At 40.6% G+C, this 25,794-nt stretch overlaps 1 protein-coding gene and 1 long non-coding RNA gene across 5 annotated transcripts; one reads left to right on the top strand and one right to left on the bottom strand.

Annotated features, from left to right (window-relative positions):
• Window positions 1–173: 173 nt before the first annotated feature.
• On the bottom strand, window positions 174–3,686 carry LOC143517710 (GTPase IMAP family member 7). Of its 4 annotated transcripts, XM_077010469.1 has the most exons (4): window positions 3,509–3,686; window positions 3,230–3,330; window positions 2,796–2,870; window positions 174–2,448 (listed from the first exon to the last, which is right to left on the bottom strand). In XM_077010469.1, exons 2-4 carry the CDS (start codon window positions 3,309–3,311, stop codon window positions 1,583–1,585), a joined length of 1,023 nt encoding a protein of 340 aa, XP_076866584.1. In that variant the 5' UTR covers window positions 3,312–3,330; window positions 3,509–3,686; the 3' UTR covers window positions 174–1,582. The 4 variants fall into 4 exon arrangements, with proteins under 4 accessions (XP_076866584.1, XP_076866585.1, XP_076866586.1 ...); XM_077010470.1 differs by lacking the exon at window positions 2,796–2,870; XM_077010471.1 differs by lacking the exon at window positions 2,796–2,870 and having other exon boundaries at window positions 174–2,443.
• A 6,827-nt stretch (window positions 3,687–10,513) lies between these two features.
• On the top strand, window positions 10,514–15,919 carry LOC143517707 (uncharacterized). Its single transcript, XR_013132024.1, has 4 exons — window positions 10,514–10,655; window positions 11,143–11,216; window positions 13,017–14,630; window positions 14,947–15,919. It is a non-coding gene; the product is annotated as an uncharacterized LOC143517707 (long non-coding RNA).
• Window positions 15,920–25,794: the final 9,875 nt, after the last annotated feature.

Here is a 25,794-nt window from a genome sequence, read left to right as displayed (position 1 = left end):
ATGTTATAGTTGATCTACATATTTGGATAGATGCCTTGAATAAGTATAGAAACCTTTATAATGTTCAGAAATTCGTTGGTGTCCTCCTTGTCAAAGTAAAAATGATAAAAATTGTGTTGGTTATTTATTTACAACACATTACAAATATTTCCACTTTTTCACGAGTTGTAATTGTAGTTTTGTTTAATTAGATAAACAGAACATGACATGATACAATAAAATAAATTACATTCTCAAATACACGTGCAGTTTTATTTCAAAACAACGCAGGATTATAATTGTATTCAGTAGCTACACCATGTGGTAATGTCACTATCACTTCTGCAAGCCCACCCGAGCATTAAAGGTGCTCATAGCTTGAACCTAAACCTTGACTCCTTGCGTCTTCCAGGTCTTTGGTAAAGTCAGCATATAATTACAGACGGTTCTAGATTCCACGCGAGGTTTTCCGCTGGGCTGTACACAGGGCCGGAGTGGGACACTTTTTCAGCCCGGGAGTTTCATGCCCAAATCCGGCCCAAAATTATTTTCCCCTCCCAATGGGCCCAAACTAGAGACTGACATGAGCCATCGGGAATCCTCCCGAATCTCCCGATTAGCCACTCCGGTTCTGGCTGTACATTTCTCTTCGGTCCGGGTTAGTGAACCTTCGGCAGGTTCTACTATGCAGTTTCATCCAGCTCCCTTTTGTGGCCTCTACTGGAAAGACATTGTGGTTTTGTTGAACTCTGAGGGATTTTTCTGTTGTAAACTGTTGACAGCAATGAACAATGCTCGGGCTGGATGTGCAGTCTTGAAAACAATATTGCTTAGAAGAGACAATAATTGGTCTCCGTACATATCAACAAACAAGTGGAACAGATTAGTTTGCTGAAAGTAACAGGAACAACAGAAAATAACCAGTAGGACTTATAATGCTCACAAGGAAAGAATATTGTACAGGTTGCTCTGGTCAGGTGAATGGGATAACCCATATGGCTTAAACACCTACAACAGAGTAACGCCACTCACATTCCTCAAAACCAGGCTTAACGCGTCTTTACTGACCTATGAGATGAACATATGTGGTTGTCATCATCATAATAAACCCAGTAAACAAAAGCCTTGTGTTTCCAGCGTATCCACACTGATCACTATGAGATTAAAATCATATTACTGATCATATTTCATCAAAAGTCTCAGAGGAAGAACAAGATTAGAACAAGTTTAAATCAGACAAATTGAAGGATCACATTTCACATAACTCATCATGGGAAATGAAAATTCATGTGCTATTCATATATGGGCTCTACATGTGAGCTTGGCTGGTAACCTGGTGTTGAATTACAAGATGCATGTCAAAACAAAATAATTTTTTAAAGCCACAGTAATATTTTGTTTGTGTTGGTAAATACTCATTTGCACAACCAGATGTTCACTGATTGGTTTGTTACTGCATGGGACAGAACTCAGACAGGACGAGGATTGTACAAATGTGGAAGATCACTAGAAGATGACCACACAAACTAGTAGAGGACAGAATTATTGGGGTCTGAGGTCAGAGGTCATAGCTAGCTTATCTGAGGTATGCCGTCGAGTTAAATCATTTGGCAACTGTACTTAGTTTATTAGTGCTAGAGGAGTGAGTCTTCATCATATTAATGGAAAGCTTGCGTTTTTCTGAGGTCTCCGCAAGCTTCCTGGCTTCCTCATCTTCCTCTCTCCAGAGCTCCTGTTTCTGCCTCTCCAGCTCCTCTCGGTCCTCGTAAATTGAAGCCAGCTCTCGCTCCTTCCTCAGAATCTCACCCTGCCTCTCTCCCAGAATCCTCTCCTGCCTCTCACGCACCTTCCTCTCAGAGTGTGGATACAGTGCAGTGGTGTAGTGGCTCCTGCCGTTGACAGCCACCAAAGTCTCGATCTTCTCCAGGAGCCTCAGCACCTGCTCGCGGTCCTCCGTGTTCTTGTTGTCGAAGAACACGAACCCTCCGCTGCACTGGCGTATGAACTCGCGCAGAGCCTTGTCGGAGCCGGCGATGATGTCGTTGGGCGTCTTCCCTTCCAGCCGGTCCCCGTGCGTGAAGAGGATGATCGTGTACTCCCACACGCTCTTCCCAAACATGCTTTCGATCAGCTTGCGCATGTCCTTGTCCTCGCTGGTGAGGTTCCCGATGGGCAGCACCAGCAGGAAGGCGTGCGGCCCCGGCTTGCACAGCAACACGGACTTCAGGATGTCCCGCACCACCTCCTTCTCCATGTGCTTGGTCTTGTTGAGGCCCGGCGTGTCGATCACGGCCACGGTCCGGCCCTGCACGCTGGCCTCCGCCCTCTCGCACCGCCGCGTCACACGCGCCAGCTGCATGTCCGTGTTGAAGACGTGGCGGCCCAGGATGGTGTTGCCCGTCGAGCTCTTCCCCGACCCTCGCCGACCCAGCAGCATGAGACGCCACCGCTCCGTCTCTTCCATCTGCCCTACGACGCACACCACATACACCAACAAGACATGAGCCTCGCGGGCTGAGTTTGAAACACAGTGTAAAAGTTGCTCACCTGGCTAACAGTCTAAAGTTAAGGCTGGGGCAGGGCAGCGTGAAGAGGTTCATGATAATGCACTTATAAGATACTGTCCGTGTCGTTAAGAAAATGGCCACTGAGCACGATTGGTGTATGAGTCTTAAAGTTAGTGCTAACACACTAATGCGTGCTTTCATCTACTTCTGACAACTGCAGACAGTTTAATTAAGCAGGCCTCAAATATTCATGTGAATGTCTGAGCTCACTACAGTGAAATACTCATCATTTGAGTTAGCTTAGCCTACCTTGTGAGGACGGGGATCTCACCGAACCAGAAAGTTCTTTCACATTTTCATAAATTTCACTATCAAGCTTGATCGCTGAGGAAAAACAAAAAAAATGCTATCGATTTTCCATCAAGGCCAGCTCGCATTCTGCAGCCGTGCTCTTGTGCGCGTTGACAGATGTCACGCAGATATGAAATACAAGAGCTTTGGAATGCTGTCTGGAATGTTAACTAGACATTTGTTTAAGTTTCAGTAGACCCTTGCCACCAATAATGAGGCATATGTTAGCGCAAGTCACCATAAGATATAAAAGAGAGAAACAAGAAAGATGGAAAAAGGAAAATCAAACAGTCCTACAGTTGTTCACATGTAGAACAAGGCAAAGAGAACGGGGACAACAGGTGAGTTGTACTCCATGGTGTGTGAGGTAAGTTTATGCTCTGGACACTCACACGTCTCCGAGGAAGAGGAAGGGACGTCCTTGTCTCCTTCTTCGAACATCTCCCCGTTCCACATGTCATATTCTCCTGTCATGGCTTTTTCACTAAAAATGCTTTAACAGTTCAAACATCAATAATCAGTTCAGCTATGTGAGACCTGATTTTTCCTTTGCTCAGCCCATAGGAAGTTCATTTCTACACTGCAGCTCATACCAACAGTTTGTCTTTTACACACTCAGGTATTTTTTAAAGTAGATTTAATTAGTAAAGAGCAGAGAGCTCGGCACTTACCATGCACCTACACTGCAGGCTCCCGTCACAGACAGGGAAGACTCCTCCCTGTCTACAGATGGTCTGCGGCATTATAGACCATCTCAGCACGACAACCGTGCTCACCTGCCCGACTAACACAAGCAACTTTATCCAGATTCCACACTGGTATCTCACCAATGAGGAAGGGCTTGTGTCAGCAGACAGACATCCGGATCAGTACTCATTTAAAAAAATAGCTGAGAGGTTATCAGTGAGGGTGGGACTAAGAGTGCTGCAAGCTGCTCCCTCTACAGGTCACGTGTGGAAGTGCTGCATGTGAACCTGGAGCTCAGGTGTTCTATGGGTCTTGTGGTATGTGTAGAACAGGGGTTCTTAACCTTTTTCACCTCGGGGCCCAATTTGTTGAACATAAAGTGGCACAAGGCCCAGTCAGATATTACCAATGTATGGATCAAAATTATGATTATTCTAAATTTTGGTTTAGTTTGTATTGTATTTGCATTATAACTAAATTAAATACACTTACAGGTTAAAAGTAAAACTCCTGTCAAATAATCACAGGACATAATTATGACAAACATTTTTTATATTGTAACCTGCCCATAACAATTATTTGAACAAATACAACGAACGGTCAGTCAACAGACCACTCAGGCTTATCAACACAAAAATTGTCACGTTGAGGACCCCGGCCCCTCCCTTTTGGGCGTGTGTAAACGTTGTCCACGTGCTTTGTCTGCGTCAGTGGAATTCCGTGGTGATGGCTCTGTAGTGTGAATAATGTGTATCACCTGTGAATCGTCTCGTAATCACATGGGGCTAATGTGGTCTGTCTATTTAATGTGCGCTCGCGCAGTGTCCTGTGCTCGTCGTTGTCTATGTCTGCACGTTGCTGTGTGTGTTTGATGTTTAACGTGCGTTATTGCGCAACAGTCAGTAAAATAAAGCGTGACGTTTGTCGCGAAAAACGGATTCTGTGTCTCGTCCGTCTGTCGTCGCCCAGCGTCACAGAACGACGAGCCTCGAAGAGACACCAAAATGCCGGGCTACAAGGGCAAGCCTAAGAAGGGCAAGAAGCCCAGTAAGCGGCATCACCATTCTTCCTCCTCTCCCCCGCGCCACAGAGACCCGCCGACGCTGTCGCAAATGGAGGAAGACCCGGTATGCGCCCTTCAGCTGGCCTCAGCCCGGAAGGTCGAGGAAGGAGACCCCGAGCTGGCGGAGCTCTTACGCCAGGGCGCGGTCAGGATTTGGAGGGAGCGACACTCCCCTCCTTCCCGCAACCTCTCGCCTCTGGGGGTGGGTGCCTGCGCGATCGATACCACAGCATCCACCCCAGAGAACGAGTTCGATGAGGGGGAGTCTGAGGAGGAGGATTACCTCCCTTCGGCCATGGGCCCCTCTCCAGCCGTGGACCACGGTGAGGAGGAGGCGGAGGACCCGGCTCGCCCTCCGTCTGAGTACGACGCGTCCACCGTATACTACGGTGAGGAGGAGCAGGAGGACTATCCCCCATCCGTGTGCTCGGGAGTGTCCGAGCACACGGACTGCGATCTCTGCACGGAGGAGGAGGGTTCCTACACGGAGGACGAAGAGGAGAGCCTTCCTTCCTCCATGGGAACCGTAAAGGGGCGATGGACACCTGGGGAGAACGCGTCCTCCACACCTTCCAGGGCAAGCCCCATGGACTATTCCTGGGGTGAGAGTCCGGTGGAGTCCATGGAAGGGATCCTAGAGGGTGAGGAACCCATGGAGACCGACGGGGGACTCCCAGGCGCTGCACCAGGCGCGTCCGCCAGACGTGCGGCACCAGGCGCGTCCGCCAGACGTGCGGCACCAGACGCGTCCGCCAGACGTGCGGCACCAGGCGCGTCCGCCAGCCACGCGGCACCTGACGGAGGGTTTGCAGCAAAGGCAAGCGGGGGGCTGCCCACCGCAGCACCCGCAGCTCTCGATCCCTCTCCGCTCCTCGCACTCCTCCTGGCGCGAAGCCTGGCGCCTGTTACGTGTTTGTCTGTGCCAGTGTTCGTATGTCTTCCCGTCTGTGTGCCAAACCCCCTGTTCCCGTTTGTGCCTCTATGTGTATGTGTGCCTGTGTGCGTATTTGTGAACGTCCCGTGTAACATGTCTAACGTATTTTCCCCCTGTGTTCCCAGGGAGGGTGGTCTAGGCGGTCCGTAGCGGACGCTTCCCCGAGGGCGGTCACCTCCCAGACGCAGGACTGAGCCCGTCGGATCCGCCCATCGTCGTGGATTCGGGGCACTCGGTCCTGTTGGCACCCCGGGACAGGTAGTGCCCTTGGAGGGGGCGTCTGTCACGTTGAGGACCCCGGCCCCTCCCTTTTGGGCGTGTGTAAACGTTGTCCACGTGCTTTGTCTGCGTCAGTGGAATTTCGTGGTGAAGGCTCTGTAGTGTGAATAATGTCTCACCTGTGAATCGTCTCGTAATCACATGGGGCTAATGTGGTCTGTCTATTTAATGTGCGCTCGCGCAGTGTCCTGTGCTCGTCGTTGTCTATGTCTGCACGTTGCTGTGTGTGTTTGATGTTTAACGTGCGCTATTGCGCAACAGTCAGTAAAATAAAGCGTGACGTTTGTCGCGAAAAACGGATTCTGTGTCTCGTCCGTCTGTCGTCGCCCAGCGTCACAAAAATAGGTTTTTTTTAAACATAATAACAAAAATAGACAATTCAATAAATACAATTATGGTCATAAAATAAATAAATTAAAAATGTTCAATGTAAATGTTTTAAATGAAATAAACTACAAATATAAATGTAATAAAAATGCAAATAAAAATATAGCTCCTCCGTTCACAAAACCATATTTAATAAAGTCTGCGTTATATTTTTGTACAATTTTGGCCTTTTTTGACGGGTTGTCTTCATTTTTGTCTTCTACTTTTCGTTTAAAATAGGTTTCCATCATTGACTGTATACAGTCAATGGTTTCCATTCTCGGTTGGTAGTAAATGTTCATCTTCTATCTATTAAAAACTTTGTTAAACCATCTGAGTGACGCACTACCGCTATTAGTGGTGAAAAAGTGTATTGCACCTTATTCAAAATCAATGCGGTCCCGCGGCCCTCTGTGGCCCAAAGGTAAAAACTGTTGTTCTTTCGAGGCCCTCAAGGTGGCGTTCTCGGCCCACAATTGGGTTAAGAATTGGGTTAAAGTCCATGGGTTAAGAATCTCTACTGATACAATACTGAAACAAAAACGCTAGACAAACCTACGACAAATGGTAACTATTATTATTATTATTATTATTATTATTATTATTATTATTATTATTATTATTATCTTATTTACTTGACTTTTTACATTATTTTATTTAGTTACATTTTATGTTATTTTTAATATTTATTTTATTACATTATTATTATTTTATTATGTTTGTTTCCTTTTTATCTTTAATTTCTTTTAACATTTTCTTTTTGTCTTATCTTTGCTTCCTTTTAATGTTTCTTTTTATTTATTCTGTAAAGCACTTTGAGTTGCATGTATGTATGAAAGGTGCTATACAAATAAAGATTATTATTATTATTTTTATTTTTTTTTACCAAATGACAAATGATAAATGATGAGTGACGTTAATACACTAGTACATTAGTCATGTGGTTAGTACAGGAATCTTTCATTCAAATAAATGATTCAATGAACATAAAACAATGAAATTATAGGAAATGCAATATTTGAATTCAAACTTCACAATGAAGAGTCTGAGTATTTAAGCATAAGTATTTAAATATGTGTACTCAGGCCTGGGACTAAAACCCACAACCCTCCAGTCACAAGACCGGTTCCCTAACCACAGGACCACTATATACAATACATCTTGTGTGTGTGTGTGTGTGTGTGTGTGTGTGTGTGTGTGTGTGTGTGTGTGTGTGTGTGTGTGTGTGTGTGTGTGTGTGTGTGTGTGCATGCGTGCATGTGTGCGTGTGTTTATATATTACAAAACAGTAATGATCAGTCTTTGGATCCGTGTTTGGCTGGTTTGTGTTTTTATGATTTAAGGTTTGCTTACACAGGTCATCCACATGGGGGCGCTCTAAGAGGAGCCAGTGAGAGACCGAACATATGACTCATCTATTTACACAGGTGACCTGAATAGCAATGACAATGAATTACCACATAGCTCATGTGATGGTGCCCCATAGTGTCTTTGTGATGTGCTTTTGTACATCATAGGGAGTTTTTCCTCGCCACTGTCACCTTTGGCTTGTTCATTAGGAATCTGGACCCATACGATTGTAAAGCTGCTTTGTGACAACATGTGTTGTGAAAAGCGCTATATAAACAAAATTGACTTTGACTTTTGTGTTGCACAGAAACAAAAGAACTGAAATTCAGTGGTGTGTGCAGCTACATTAATTCAGTGGTGTGTGCAGCTACATTAATTCATTGGTGTGTGCAGCTACATTAATTCAGTGGTGTGTGCAGCTACATTAATTCAGTGGTTTGTGCAGCTGGTTTGTGCAGAGGGTGGGGTGGTTTGGTGGGGGGTTTATGATTTAAGATTTATGACCCAAAAAAAACTCCAGTACTGCAGTTTTATAATAACGGAGTTGATACAACACAAATACTGCCAATGCCACATTCTGCATGTGTAAAGGGATGCAGCACTAGAATATCCATAAAATATCAAAGCCCCGTTTGTGAAATGAACGTGTCCTTAATGAACATGTGGAGTGAACATGTGAAGTGAACATGTGGAGTGAACATGTGGAGTGAACATGTGAAGTGATCGTGAAGGTGGAGTCATATCTGAGGTGAGTATATATATATATATGCTTGAGATGCCAACGTCTGCCAATGCCGCATTCTTTTCACATTAGCCAACTGACTGTGGCATGTTTGACTAACTGAACTGACCAAGGGCAAATGAGCTATACAAAAGGGATAGTGGGCCATTTAATGGCAAATAAAGGGAATTACAGTGAGTTTAGTCAGTAGAACACCCTGCCTTCAGAGGATCTGATAGGGCAGTTTCTCAATCCAGCCCTGGGTTTAAATTAGAGTTTGAACTAAAATGTGGAACTGTATGTTGAGCCTCATGGACTGGGTTGACAAACACTGCCAGAGGGGCCAGGCTGGTCATTTTTGTTCTTTACAATAAAGATAATTTTGGTTTGATATATTTGTCATTTAGCTTATTCTAAAACCTGAAGAAGAATCCTCGATGAGACTAGATGCTGGCATGTGTAATCATTATTGCGTTTTGTGTATTTAAGGGGATAAGCACGTTATTGTCATTCACTTTCATTCCTGTATAAGTGGAATCTGACAAAGCCATTTTATTGTTCACTCTCTCTCTCATCCTTTGCTTAACATCTCTCTCTCTTTCTCTCTCTGTGTAGGTAATACATAGTGATAACTTACAGTGGTTTGTTAATGGACTGTCTCTAATGTCCAGGGATCAGTTCAGCAGTACAGTGCTCCAGGCCCAGAGAACCAGACCTCCTAGACCAGACTATGTACACAGCAGCTGTTGAGAACCAGACCTCCTAGATCAGACTATGTACACAGCAGCTGGTGAAAACCAGACCTCCTAGATCAGACTATGTACACAGCAGCTGGTGAAAACCAGACCTCCTAGATCAGACTATGTACACAGCAGCTGTTGAGAACCAGACCTCCTAGATCAGACTTTGAATAATAGGTTTTTGAAGCAATAGGTTTTGTTCTGTGTGTTGGCCAACATATTGAATGTGGACAACATTTACAGTTTCATGCGTAAATGCTATATTACACACAACCATATTTAAAGATATGTTTTCTGACACAGCCTTTCATACCTGACACCCTGTTTATAATACTCTCAAAAACACATTATCCATGTTCTGCCACGGCTGTTTTTCCCAGACACGTGTATAATAGTTATGGAAAATTATATATGCTGGACTGCTACCAAAAATGGGAGTATTACATCTGTGTTTCTGGCAACGTGACTGCTTCAGGGATGAGGTAATGGCAGTTTTCAAAACTGGTGAGGCGAAAACCCATCTAAGAAAGGCTTAGCTCCACATTGCTAAAATAGCATTTTAACTATCCAACAACTTCCCGTAAAGAACGGCTCTTGCTTACTGGTAGTAATTAATTTATGCCTCAAACCTTCCATTTGTGGAATGACAACAATGCTACCACTCTACCACAGGACTTAAAAGACTGACTGAATGACTGACTGAATGACTGTATAACTGACCAACCGGATATATGACCAGCTTACTGACCAAACGAAATACTGAATGACTGTACTGACCGACACAATGACTGTATGACTGACTGAATGACCGTATGACTGACTGAATGGTTGACCAACTGATTCATCCTGTTCCTACAATAATCCAGGATTTTCATATTCATTGGATTTATATATCACAGAATTGCTCTCAGACAGGGTCAGACTCCTGCAGGACAATCAGACAGGATGAGACTCCTGCAGGACAATCAGACAGGGTCAGACTCCTGCAGGACAATCAGACAGGATGAGACTCCTGCAGGACAATCAGACAGGGTCAGACTCCTACTGGAGAATCAGACAGGGTCAGACTCCTACTGGAGAATCAGACAGGATCAGACTCCTGCAGGATAATCAGACAGGATCAGACTCCTACTGGACAATCAGACAGGATCAGACTCCTGCAGGATAATCAGACAGGATCAGACTCCTACTGGACAATCAGACAGGGTCAGACTCCTACTGGACAATCAGACAGGATCAGACTCTTGCAGGATAATCAGACAGGGTCAGACTCCTACTGAACAATCAGACAGGGTCAGACTCCTGCAGGACAATCAGACAGGGTCAGACTCCTCCTGGACAATCAGACAGAAGATGCAAGTGAAATGCATGTGAGAGAGAGAATGCACATAAATACTTCCTTCCAGTCACACGCTATGAATAACTCAGCCTTCCTGTTGTCGTTTTTTTTTATCGTAATTGTTTCTTTCTTGTTGTACGAGGAAGTAAACTGCTGAATTGTCCGCTGAACAACTGGTTTTAAAAGCCCCTTTAAAGTCAGTCCTCACGTGGATCAGTACAGGTATAAATTTGACACTTGAATCAGCAACATCACAGACACAGACACCACTGCGGAACAGAGAGCACGAGAGAGTGAGTGACAGTGAGAGAGAGATAGAGCACAGCAGCCGTTTCTTTGGTAAGGACCACTCATCTTTACTCATCTTTCACATAGGAACTTTTACATTTTAAAAAAGTGTGGTTTTTGTGTGATTTCACGTAAATCACACTTTATAACAATTAATATAATTTTGTAGACTATATTATTAATTTAATTCATATATATATATATATATATATATATATATATATATATATATATATAATATAAATATATTATAATTTTAATTTATTAGAAATTATAAATACAATAAAATAAAAACATAATTTCTGACATCACCCACAAACCACAAACAATTGTGCATTTCTGTACTGCAGAATGAATGTTCAGGATTCCTGCAGAACATTGTCTCTTACTGTTATAGTATTTTCAGTAGTTATTTAGCAGATATTCAGTAGATAATTTGATAAACACATCTCTTTTATTAAGTTGGAGAACGGTTTTAAATATGATGCATTAGTTTATATTCACCAGATGTTTTGGTTTGTAATCTTTATTCCTGCAGGTAAATCTGGGAGTATATCATCACAATGAGGTCTCTAATCCTAGTGTGTATGGCTCTTCTGCTGATGATTAATGGTAAGATCCTAATTTAACATTTTCCTTTTCTAAATAATGGCAGTAGTGTTGCATTTCTGCAGTATCTCTTAGATAAATCTACCCATCAAATGTGAGTTTAAATACAGTGTGTGGTGAGTCTTGCTGGATTCAGAATTGAGGAGGCATGTGCAGCACTGTATCTGTACCTGTACACCTTAAATATGGGAGGAGCAAAGGAGGCAGACTCCTCCCGGGGGGTGTGGTTAATAATCTGCTGATTGGGAGGGAGCACGTGTCAATAGGCATGGCCACAACCAGGTGTCTGATTGGGAGGGAGCAGGTGTCAGTAGGCGTGGCCACAACCAGGTGTCTGATTGGGAGGGAGCACGTGTCAATAGGCATGGCCACAACCAGGTGTCTGATCGGGAGGGAGCAGGTGTCAGTAGGTGTGTGTGATGCGGGCATAGAGGCAGGAGGAGGCAGAGGCCGTAAACTAAAAGCTTTATTGTCCATGGTGATCACAACTGAAATACTCAGGCCAGACAGCAACAACGAAGAGAAAGGCGACACTCAGCACAGACCAGTGAGGCAGCCCAGGCGACAATGCAAGGAGCTTCTCGTGGTGCACGGTGTAGACGTGCCCACAACCAGGTGTCTGATTGGGAGTGAGCAAGTGTCAGTAGGCGTGCCCACAATCAGGTGTCAGATTGGGAGTGAGCAGGTGTCAGTAGGCGTGCCCACAACCAGGTGTCTGATTGGGAGTGAGCAGGTGTCAGTAGGCGTGCCCACAACCAGGTGTCTGATTGGGAGTGAGCAGGTGTCAGTAGGCGTGCCCACAACCAGGTGTCTGATTCTGTTTTCAAAAATTCCTTGCAGACACAATTTTAACACTAAGCTTTTTGTCAAGACAAAAGCAATGAAAGTAAATCAATAGGTTTACATGACGACACCAGAAGGTTGTAAGACAGCAGCTGTCTTGAAGTTTATAAAGACCTTATGTAGAAGGAGAAATCTGAAAGGTTAAAAGTTGGAAAGGGGCACGACTATAGCGTTTATTCTAATCAGTATTGGACTTTCCAGCAGATGTTCCACCAGGGGGAGACAGAGAGGCAAATGTATGTCAGTGCACCTAATGTGGAGTGAGGTACAAGGTGTGGTGCATCATGCAGAGGCAGGATTCAGGATTCAGGATTCAGGACCTAAACAGATTCCTTATCATGTATATAAAACTGCACCTACTATTTTAAGTTATAATAGAAGATGACTGTCATAATGTGGAAGAAATTGAGCATGATGTGGAGAATTTAAAAAAGTACTGTTACTCATACTGGTGTTACTCATATTGGAGTTACTCATACTGGTGTTACTCATACTTACTGGAGTTAGGCTTTTCCCATATATATATATATATATATATATATATATATATATATATATATATATATATATATATAATATTGCTATTGCAAAAGTACTGGCACTGAATGTATAAGCATAGGAAAAACTGAGGCACAATTGACTATACACAAAACTGTTGTCACTACAGGTAGTGAGTTCTGATGTTAAGATCTGGATGAATTCCTCTGGAATTACATGACCAGCTGAATTAGCATTGGGTTGAATTATCATAGAATTAGCATTGAATTTGCACTGAATTACCTCCAATAAAACCATATCATATATTCTGGGACACAAGATTGTACTGAAGGCAGACCCAATGAGAGTCAGAGCAAGGACAATTCATTATTGTGATCAAATTATCAAAAAAAATAAAATAAAATAAAATAAAAGAACTAAACTTTATTTTAAACCATATTTTTTTTATTATTATTTCTGAAGCTACAACTACAAGGACAACATTCTCACTAGGGACTACTGCAGAGACTACTACAACTACTCAAAGTATAACTACTGCACAGACAACTACTACTGAAAATACAACTACTCCATGGACAACCACTACTGAAAATACAACTACTCCACGGACAACTACTACTGAAAATACAACTAGTCCATGGACAACTACTACTGAAAATACAACTACTCCATGGACAACTACTACTGAAAATACAACTACTCCACGGACAACTACTACTGAAAATACAACTACTGCACGGACAACTACTACTGAAAATACAACTAGTCCAAGGACAACTACTACTGAAAATACAACTACTCCACAGACAACTACTACTAAAAATACTACAACTACTCAAAATACATCTACTCCACATACAACTACTATTCAGAATACAACTTCTCCACAGACAACTACTACTCAAAATACTACAACTACTCCACAGACAACTACTACTCAAAATACAACTATTCCACAGACTACTACTCAAAATACTACAACTATTCCACAGACTACTACTACTCAAAATACTACAACTACTCCACAGACAACTACTACTCAAAATACTACATCTACTCCACATACAACTACTATTAAAAATACAACTACTCCACAGATGACTACTACTCAAAATACAACTACTCCACAAACAGACACTACTCAAAGTACTCTGTCCAAACTACTCCAGAGAGGACTGCTCAAATTAACAACAACTGCTCCACAGCTATCTAGTCAAAGGACAACTATTCTACAGACCCAAACTACTGAAAGTATAAAGATGAATCAAAATACTACTCCACAGGCAACTATTCAAAGAAAAACTTCTCAAAGTACTCTGTCCCAATTACTCCAGAGAAGACAACTCAAACTAACAACAACTGTTCCACAGACTGAAACTACTCAAAGCACAAATACTACTCAAAATACAACTGCTGCATGGACAGCTACTACTCTACAGGCAATTACTCCACAAGCAACAACTACTGCACAGGCAAAAACTATAACACAAAGAAATGCTACTCAAAGTCTGACACGAAGTATTCTGTCCCAACTATTCCAGAAAGAAATATTCAAGTGGACAGCTATTCCACAGACAACTACTCTACAGAAACATACTTTACAAACACTTACTCTTCAGCCATCCACTCTACAGACTTCTAACACAGGCATTAATTTCACACATAACTACTCTACAGACTCTTACTTTACAGATACCTACTCCAAAGAAAATTACTCTTTTACAGACAGTTCTTCCAAATACAACTACTCTACACACACCTACTTTACAGCTACCTACTCCAAATACAATGACTCTACAGACACCTACTTTACAGATACCTACTTCAAATACAATGACTCTACAGACACATACTTTACAGATACCTACTCCAAAGAAAATGACTCTACAGACACCTACTTCACAAAAAGCAACTCTATAGTTAACTACTATACAGACATCTATTCTACAGACACCTACTTCACAGACAGGTACTCTACAAACACAGCTGCTCCAGAAACAAAAACCTGCAGGATTGTTGGAGGAGGATTCACCAGCTATCTTCACCTCACTTCTGCAGAGCAACAACTGTGCAGCGGTGAGTTCTGACATCTGTCAGTGTGTCACACAGTTCCATACAGAGTACAGAATAAGCCAGAGAGCACAAGTATTGCAGTTTGTTTAAACACATGTACAGAACACCTGTATATTGATGTTTCTGTCAAGTCTCTGATCTTTCAAAGTAGTATATAAGTAGATATATGTCTGTAGGACATAGCTAAGATGTAAAGACATTTTATCAGTTACGTCAATGAGAATCTTATGTACCACTTGGATTTATAATACTGTGGTGTAAAAGGTCTTTGAAAGGAACTGACAGTTATAATTTAGAACAAATGTATTGTTTTTTACAGAACAGTCACTCTGGACACCAGCACAAAGCTGTGAGGTCTGTGGACCTCCATGACACCTCCTCCATCTCCATGGGGCCATTCTTCATTAGGACTGAGAGAAGCAGAAGATGAATCATCACACTGCTCTCCATGGTTCTCATGTTTTCTTATGAGTAGTTTTCTTGGGCACAACTACTGGCTGTGAGCTCAGTAGTTCACAGCACTGCCCCAGGTGAACCTCAGAGTTCACTGCTGGACACAGACAGCTACGTTTAACTTTAGCTGGAGTGTGTGTTCATCAGTAGGTTCATAATGGATGAGGGTGTAAGGAGCAGATGTTCTTGATTACAGGAGAAATGAAATGATGCTTTTCTGCTGCTTCTATTCAAACTCCATGAACACTTTACAGTGTCCTGTATCAGTGTCCTTTATAGTCCTGTATCAGGACAGTGACACAGTACAGTACTCTGACATATTTGAGGTACTCTGTCCTTGGCTTTAAAAGCACACCAATATCTTCCTAATTTTGTCAGGGTGTTGGGCTCTAGAACAGATTACAGTGTCACTGGGATCTCCAGACTACCCAGATCCTTTTCTGATAGCAATCTGGGCAGAAACATTGAGTAACAGAACTACAGTCCAGTCTGCTGTAAGTGAACATACCTAGTGTCAAACCACTAGTGTTTCTCTCTGATTACAAAATGTTATTTACTGTAATCTTTCTGGTGAAATCAACAATATTTAATTATCTGATATTTGCCTTTACATTTTAAATAAGTTTCTTATTATTATCATTTGGTATGAGAAAATGATCAGGATTATAATTCTAGATTACATTGACTTGTGAAAGAAGCACATGAATGTTGTGATGTTATTGGAATATGTCAGAATGATTTTACAATGATATTCTTGAATTGTATTTATTAACAAATGTTCCTTTTAAGATCAAATGTAAAAATAGTACTGTTATCTTGCAATAAATATTTTGACATTTTCAATGTGTTCTTTACTGTTTGGTTATGTACTATTCACATTTGACATTTTTCACATTAGTGCTAAAATGCCCACATAGACATGAAAATACAGACAAGGTGATGGATGTTCAGTTAAATGATGGATACTAAGTACTGAAAAACTAGTAATAAAAAATAGATACTTCAGTTATACATTAAGTAGCTTTCTCTAACACAATCTAAGGTTCAACTGCATAGACGTTGGCGTGTGTGTGAGCCTACAAAATGTCAGCAAAAAGCATGAGCTCCTAAACTAAAACAAACATTTAAGGTATTTCCACCTAGAGAAATTTTAAATGTAATCTCTCGATTAGATAAAAGGATAAAAGAAACACCAGTAAATCAATAAACAAACTCCAGCTGGTTCAGAACGCAGCAGCGCGAGTTTTAACGAAAACTAAAAAATTTGATCACATTAGTCCCGTACTATCGTCATTACACTGGCTGCCAGTTAGATTCTGTATTGACTATAAAATACTTTTATTAACATATAAAACACTGCATGGCTTAGATCCAGAGTTTCTTACTGAACTTATTGATCATTACAACCCAGCACGTTCAGAGCCTTTTCTTTTATAGCTCCACAACTTATCTGTTTAGTTTGGTCTTTGAATAATCTGTTACATATTTACCACATCACATATCTTTCTTCTCCGAGGTTCACCTGGGGAGTAACACTGCAGTCGGAGCCTACAATACCAGTATCATCACTCCGACATGGAATGAAAACAATCAATCAATCAAATTTTATTTATATAGCGCTTTTTACAACAGTTGTTGTCACAAAGCAGCTTGAGTTTTGAGTGACCACGAGCAGTGACAGGACGACAGCACCAGCGCCCCAGTCTACCATAAAACCCTTTGTCTATGAACCCCTGGATCTGTACCTTTATCTAAGAGGGGATGTTAATTATCAAACGCTAAACCAAATAGGTGGGTTTTCAACCTAGACTTAAAGATTGTGACTGTGTCAGAGTCCCGTATGCATTTTGGAAGGTTGTTCCAAAGCTGGGGGGGCCTTATAAGAAAAGGCTCTTCCCCCTGCTGTTACCTTATTAATTTGTGGAACTAATAAAAGACCAGCACCCTGTGATCTTAGTGGACGTGGGGGTTCATAGTAGGAAATAAGTTCCTGGAGGTATTCAGGAGCAAGCCCGTGCAGTGCTTTATATGTTAATAATAGAATTTTAAAATCAATACTGGGAGCCAATGCAGAGCTGATAGGACTGGTGTAATATGTTGAAATTTTCTAGTTCTGGTCAGAACTCTGGCTGTGGCATTTTGAACTATTTGAAGTTTATTTAGAGTCCTATTTGAACATCCTGACAGTAGTGCATTGCAGTAGTCTAGAGCTAACAAAGGCGTGCACCAATTTTTCTGCATCATCCTGTGATAATGCATTTCTTAATTTGGCAATGTTGCGGAAATATAGAAAAGCTATCCTAGTAGTATTATCTATGTATTTATCAAATGATAGGTCGGAGTCGAGTATGACGCCTAGGTTTTTGGCTACTGTGCCAGGTGTGATGGGATAGTCTGCAAGATTAAGCATTGGATCTGGAATTTTTTGTCTAGCGGCCTTAGGGCCCACAAGGAGAACTTCTGTTTTGTCCTCATTTAGTTGGAGGAAGTTTAGAGACATCCAGCATTTAATATCTCTTACACAGGCCTCAATTTTTCCTAAACTGAGTTTGTCATCAGGCTTGGCTGATATGTAAAGTTGAGTGACATCTGCATAGCAGTGAAAATTGACACCATGTTTGTTTATAACTGTGCCCAGTGGTAGCATATATAATGTAAATAATAGTGGTCCTAAGATGGATCCTTGCGGGACCCCATATTTAACTATTGTACGTTTGGATGGAATATTATTGAGCTCTACAAACTGATGGCAATTTGTCAAGTAAGAGTAAAACCATAAAAGGGCTGTGCCTGAGACTCCAACCCAGCATTCTAACCGCTTTAGCAAGATTCAATGATCAATTGTGTCAAAAGCTGCACTAAGATCGAGAAGCACTAGCAGTGATACATAGCCTTGATCAGAAGCAAGGAGGAGATCATTTGTTACTTTGACTAAAGCTGTTTCAGTACTGTGATGGGGCCTAAAGCCAGATTGGAACTTTTCAAATATGTGATTCCTATGCAGATATAGGCATAATTGCTGGGCAACAGCTTTTTCTATGATCTTAGATATAAATGATGTGTTCGAAATGGGTCTATAATTAGATAGGACAGTCGGATCAAGATTTGGTTTGTTGATCAGAGGTTTAATAACTGCTAATTTACATGATTTGGGCATGTGACTTATTGTAATGGATGAGTTAACTATAGTTAGAAGAGATTCAGTTACAGCTGGTAATACCTCTTTTAATAACTTTGAGGGAACTGAGTCTAGTGTGCAGATAGTACAATTTAAGGAAGAAATTATTTTCTCTAATTCTGATTGTGGGAGTGGATGAAAAGCATCAAGTTTTTCTCCCGGTATGTAATTTAAATCAATTTCAACCAAACCAGATGACATACCAGTTGTATTGCTAATAAAAGGTTTTATATTTTGTCTAATATTCTCAATTTTATTATCAAAGAAATCTATAAATACATTACTAGTTAGGTTTACTGGAATCTGAGGTTTTGCGCCTGCTTGGTTTTTTGTAAGTTTAGAAATAGTATTAAAAAGAAATCAAGGATTGTTTTTATTTTTCTCAATCAGTGAGGCTAAGTATGCTGAGCATGCTTTAGTGAGTGCCCGTTTGTAGTCAATAATGCTATCCTTCCAGGCACAGTGGAATACTTCCAATTTAGTAGATCGCCATTTCCGCTCTAATTTACGTGCTATTTGTTTTAAGTTTCTAGTTTGGTCAGTGTACCACGGGGCGAGCTTTTTGGATCTAGCCTTTTTATATTTTAGTGGAGCTACTATATCTAGAGCTGATCTGCAGTTATTCTCTAAGCAGTCAGTTAGACTATCTAACTCTCCTGGATCGGATGGCGAGTGGGTTAAAGCAGTTAAATCAGGCAGGGTATCAATAAACTGTGTTGCTGTTGATGAATTTATCGAGCGCTTTATACACTGCCGATGAGACGGGCGGGTATTTATGTTAAGGTGAAGATCGAATTGGACTAAATAGTGATCAGAGATTGCTACGGTTGGCGGAAGTATATTTATATTATTTACGTCGATACCCAACGTTAAGATTAGATCTAGGGTATGATTTCGATAATGTGTAGGTCCTACTACGTTTTGTATAATGCCAACTGAGTTCAATATAGAAGTAAAAGCCCTTGTCAGTGGATCCTCTGCATTATCAAAATGTATGTTAAAGTCTCCTACCATTATTATTTTGTGTTCATCACAAGACATTTACATTGATAATATCAACACCCAGAACTTTCATTCTAGTTACCTTATACTTAGCCTGATTGTGTGATTTGTTTGTGACTTGTGTCTGTATAATTTCTTTTTGTGTAATTTGTGTGTTAACAGGCCGCCCAATGGAGGATGAGTTCCCTTTTGAGTCTTGGTCCTCCCAAGGTTTTTTCCTATTCCCCACCATCTAGGGAGTTTTTCCTTGCCACTGTCGCCTCTGGCTTGCTCATTAGGGATTTGGACCCATATGATTGTTAAAACGTGTAAATCCTGTAAAGCTGCTTTTTTTTTTTTCACATGTGTTGTGAAAAGCACTATACAAATATGTTTTATTTGTTAGGTGGAGGTGAAGTCATCAGTTCTGAGGAGATGTTGGACGTCTGCTGCAGTTGAATGAACCACAGATGAGAGATGTGAAGGGAATTAAAGATTTCAGTGGCATCTTAGTTATGGAGCTGACGTAACAGCTGACATTACGAGACAGAAGAGAGATGACAGCTGGGCTCACAGAGGAGGGTGGAGGAGGAACCACATCATGACAATAGTTGCTGTAATGATAGGTTGCAAAAGATATTGGAAAAAACAGCTATGCAACATAGAATAAATGCTACTTTTTTCATTTACTTGTATTATCTGTGCTGTCTCTTCTGACATTCACCAATTGTACCAAGTTACAGTAAAATGTTTTTTGTAAAATTTTGGTAATTTATCCTCAATTGGTTAAATTGTTCTTAGGTGAATTTTAGCTTTCAGTTAACAAAGGGAATGTAACGCGGCGAGTACGTGAACGTACATACCACATGAAAACAGAGAGAGAGGTGGACCCAAGTGCCAGCTCGAGCTAACAAAACCAATGACAGGTTTTACTAGTCAGTGAGAGAGTGAGGAAAGCAGATACCAGCAGTGAAAGACACAGAACACAAAAGACGCAGATAAGTCAACACTTAAAACAAAAGAATCTTGACCATGAGAATACGAGAGAAAACTAAAGAAGCACAAACACAAAATAAGACTCAACACGTAATAAAACGAAACTCAAACATAGTAACAAGGTAGGTAATAATAAAGACAACTCAAAAGATGTGGAAACTCAGAGTGTATATGGGTGTGCACTGAATAAAATTATGAGTAAAATTTACTTAAAAAATTTTTTGCAATTGCATTTGTTTTTAAAGTAAATTTAATTTCAGATAAATTTAAGTAACTTCAACTCAGTTTCAAGACTTAAATTGTACAAATTAAATAAGTGAACTGAACTTCAATCAGTCCTTTCTTTAAGTAAACTTTACTTTAACTTAGGTTTTACTCAATCCATCCTTTTAGTAAACTTTACTTAATTTCTGCATACCAAATTGCTTACCATTTTTCAAATCAATTTATGATACATAATCTAAAAAACATTTTTTTATTCTGGTGAAAGTTAACTATTAGTTAAAAACCTTCAAATACTTACAAAATGCAATAAATGCTCATTTAGATTGTTTTTTTAATATGAACATGGAATGCTTATTCATGCATTCAAAAGCACTATATAAATAAAATAAAAATAAAAGGTATCTGATGGTGAACGCTGCAGCGTTCAAATAATCAAACTTTTCTTTGAACATATATTTGTCATATTTTGTCATATTTGTCATATTGTCATATTTACAAAGTTTTTGAAGACAGATCTTGAATCCAGACTTGCTCAGTAAGCAATCTAAGAAAGTCATTTTAGCACAGCATACATTTTTAAATTTAAGTCATTGTTAAAATGACAAAGTAAAACTGAGTAATATTTAGTAATATGTGAACATAAAACATTTTTGTTCCCTTATTGGCAGATTTCTAGGAAACATGAACAAGTATTCACCTGCTTTAATGTGTGACACAATGAACAGTAGGACAGGCCATCAGAAAACATGCATTTTAAGTTAATAAACAACTTCGATAGAGAATTTTACTGCACAAAAGCACAACCAAAACAGCATACGGCCAACCAGTCATGAAAGGAGTTTGTTCCGCAAAGACACTTTTAGAGACAACTTCATGGGATCCAACTGAAGAAAAATCTTTTGAAAAACTTCAAAAGTGTACTTCAATTCAGATGGGCAACTTAAATGTAGGGCATATTTGAGTCCCATCAAAACAGTGCAGGCTTTTGCTACTGTTTTGCAGTCTGCCAACACCTCTGTGCCTTTGATCACAATGGAAACGTCAGTGAGAACTTCACTGTTGACACTCTGCCTGCACAAAAATATCTTCAGGACATGATTAATGTAGTGGTCACCTGGCTCATCTTTATTCATGTCTAGCAAATTCACAAACAAAACAGCATATCAGCATAATATCCCATGCAGTGATGGACAGTAACTAAGTACATTTAATTTGTACTCAAGTATTTCTATTCTGAATAACATTTTACTTAAATTCCACTACATTTCCAAGTCAATCGTCTTACATTGTACTCCACTACATTATACAAAATCCGTTGTTCTTTGTTTTTATGCATACAAACCAAATTACAGGTAAAATGAAAGAAGTGTTAAGCATAGATAGATATAGATAGATAGATTCAACTGTATTGTCATTGCTCAGTACAGGTACATGACAACGAAATGCAGTTAGCATCTACCAGAAGTGCAAACAGTAGCAATAGTGCAAAAATAGACAGGGCAAGTGTGCAATAAGTATACATAGTGCAAGAGATTACAGTATGTTAGAATAAATTACTATTATAAATGTGCAAAAATAGATTCACTATGAGTATGTAGATATGTACATGAACATGTTGGAGACTGTATTGAAACTGTATTGATCAACTATTGTGATGTGTTATTTACATGTCAGCTGAATGTTCAAATTTGCCATGGTAATAATAATAGTGGTTATTATTATACAGCCTAGCGTTAGCATCAGGAGGGATGTAAGTAGCAGTAACAATAACAGCTGAATGTTCTTTATCATCAGGTATTCTAGGTTAGAAGAGCACCGATGTTCAGTTACTGTGGAGTCTGTGCACCACAGTTTGTTAACATAGATGCACAGACCCCCCCCCCCCCGCGCGCTCTTACTTGAGTCCTTAGCCACTCTGAACATGCTGCGTCCGTCCAGCTCCACCGCGGTATCGGCAATGTCGCCGTTCAGCCACGATTCCGTCACAATCATGATGTTACACTCCCTGATCCATCTCTGTGTAGTGGTCCATAGTCGCAGCTCGTCCATTTTGCCCACTAGAGCCCGAACATTGGCGAGAAATAAGCTGGGAACCGCAGATCGGTGGGGGCTTAGCCTTAGCTTAGCACGTAGCTGCCCTCACTTTCCCCGCTTTTGTTTAGGCTACGTTCTGCACGCCGGCGCCGGCTGCGCTCAGCTAGGGGAGCAGGCAACGTTGTCCACGGTACTGCTGAGACTGATGTTTTTCTCATTGTGTTTCTTCTTTACTTCAATGAGAAGGTCTAGTTTCCCCACCTCCAGGCTTTCTGCAGTCTCTCCAAAAGGATGAGGAGGAAGACTTCTGCCTTTCTGAGCCTTTTAATGCCTTTGGCGGGAGCCTTTTCTCCTGGACGCTTCCTTTTCAAACTGTTCACCTCAAGCTCAGGGCAGACAGCCTCACGGTTTCTTATTTTGGAGCGGTAATTGCCCATTTTGTATTTGAGGCTCTGTTGCCATCCAAACATTCCTGACCCAGGCTCCTTTAGGCATGGATATTTCTGCACCAGAGCTTCAGTCACTGCCAGTATTTGGGTATTCGTGGGGTAGGCTGTATAGCGAAAAATGCTTTCTGCTAGTTTCTCTAGGATATCAGACCTCACCTTTGGGCTGTTGAAAAGAATTCCCTTTTTTCGATAGGCTTCGTTTGCAGTTTCAAGCAATAGTTCCACATTATATGAAAAGAAACTGAAACTGAAACTGTCCTGACCAAGGCAGAGAGTGACAACTGGAGAGACATTCTGGAGAGGAAGACAATATTATACCTGAACATCCAGAAGAGTGAGCTGATGAGTCATCATCCACAGAAGACTGATGGTCATTTTATTCAAAATTTGAGATAGTTGGTAATTCTTCTACAGGAGTAAATGTGAGGATGACTGGAGGATCCATCTGTATAACTTTAATCGTGTCTTTATCTTTGACATCCTCTGTTGTGGTCAAGGTGACAAACTGTAAATCAGTTTGTCAAAGTCGGGATCTTTATATTGAAGGCAAAAATCTCCTTTAAGGGAAAAAGTGTCTTGAACATTTGAAACAAGTTCCTCAACTGTACTCGGAATTCCTAGAGGCAATGTCAGTTTGCAAATGTCATGATCCTCTAGAATGACACACAGTTTAGCTGACTGGGACATGGCCTTGGGTATGAAAGAGGAAGAGAAGATAAAAAAGAATAAATGGTCTTTGGAAGAATAAATGGTCTCTTACTATACCCATTACAAGAATTTGATTTAGTTAGAATAAACAACTAACAAGACTTCACAAAAGAGAGTGGCTAATAAGAATGAATATAATATGGCATCCTAACCTCAGAGACATACAAGACATAGAAGATGTAAAAACTATGTTGTAAGTGCTTTGAAGAAAAAAAGTGAACTGGATCAAGAAAACAATTCTACCAAAGCATGGTTAAAGACATGTTTCTAAAGTTAAAAATTTGGAATTGCAGAGCCCTGACGTACACAGACTGCTATTGGTTAATCCAGTAATTGCTAGTAGTTATCCCTGTGCATAGAAAACAACACTAAAAGAAATACAGACTAGAGAGTTTCCACTAGTCAATGTTTTCTCACACTGACTACTACTTTTGTGATACTTAGTGTGATAAGCAAATGCGATGTTTTAATGTAACCATCAGCTTTCCTGAAACAAAGTAAGCAGCCAAAGGGTACACATCACTCAGCTCATGTTGCTCAAGAACTAGTGTGTTGCGTGTGGACTCCAATTCATAGCTCCTAAGATGTTCACTGTACCAGGCATCTAAACGTCTGTGAGATAAAAGGTAATTTTGTAATTAGTACGAACAGCTAAGGAATGATAATCACAAGACACCATTGCTCTGATTTGTTATTGAGCAGAGAGCTCTGCTTCTGTTGTCAAAACTATAGATCAAACAAATTCACGACAGAACATTTTTTTTGCACATATAAGGCATCATCTGACACAGCAAGAATCGGTTGAATGTGTTTTCAGTGGTTGTGACTTCAGCACAAATGTGTATGGAACATTTGCTCACAAGGGCAGAAAACACACTCCTCATTCGACAAGGGATTTTAAAAGTGTAGTTTTGCAGCCCTGTAGTTCAGTCACAGATGCCCATTACGGTGCCCATTACGTCGATCGCGATCTACCGGTCGATCGCGAAGGAAGTGTGGGTAGATCGCATGACATTAAAAAGTAGTGGATGAATGACAGGCTATCGTCCATCTGCATGGTAGCCAATCTGACGTCTAGGGTTTGACACACGCAACCCCCCCGGTCAACGATCGACACACATTGCCCCCCCACCCCCCGTCAACAATCGACACACAGACATCACCGCCAAACACCCCCCCACCCCACCCCACCCCGTCAGCGATCGACACACGACGCTAAAAAATAAATAGGTAGATCATTCTGACTTGGTCATCTTATAAGTAGCTCTCAAGCTGAAAACTTGTGGGCACCCCTGGTGTAATTGATGCAGAAGATAATGTTGTCTCTTTTTTTGATGAGAGTGAACCTTTACAAAAAGCTTGTGTGAAAAAGCTTGGTACATTGCTGCTTAAATTAGAAAGCTTCTTTCATGTATCAGGAAATTGTATGCATGAGTTGATAGAGTTTGATTAGTTGATAGTTTTCCATGCTATTATAACATGTTTTTTTTCTATTTAACCTTCAGGGTTAAAAAAATATTTAAGTAAGAAATAAAACTAAACAATGAAGAAAGAAATAGTATTTGACGTTGACTAATATGTGTCAAACAATGCAGAAAACGCTCTCTCTCCACTTAAGGAGTAGGGCTTTTCTTAGCCCTACTCCTTAAGTTACCATAATCATTATAATTCATATCACCTGTTTCTGAAGAACACCCTCAAGTGGATTCTCTAATCTGTTCAGAAGAAGAGGAGGAGACACAGATTATTACCAAGTGTCAACATCTATACATCATTTAGTACTGGGGCCAATTCTACATGAAGGGCTGATATATAATTATGTACAATTAGTAATTCTAATATGCACATACTTTCCTACCTATATTTGTACTTAAACAATGATGCAGTGCAATAATTATATATACACATTGAAAAAATAACATTGCAACATACCTTACAATACATTTAAGCGATATTACATAAGAAGCAGTGCTATGATGTGAGATACTGCCGCTGGTACTACAGATGTAGGTAAAAAAAAATGCCAGCAAACCTCAAGTATTAAAGCAATTATAGTTCTGTTATGTATTGTTGAATTTAAGATAAGTGTCTGTTTAGCAACATTCTGTATGTGAAAAGTAGTTTTACCCCACCGCTAAAACAA

This window comes from Brachyhypopomus gauderio, chromosome 6 (assembly GCF_052324685.1).
Source record: "Brachyhypopomus gauderio isolate BG-103 chromosome 6, BGAUD_0.2, whole genome shotgun sequence".
Taxonomy (NCBI): domain Eukaryota; kingdom Metazoa; phylum Chordata; class Actinopteri; order Gymnotiformes; family Hypopomidae; genus Brachyhypopomus; species Brachyhypopomus gauderio.
Note: the sequence above shows the minus strand (reverse complement) of the source record. Positions and strands in the feature narration are given on the sequence as shown.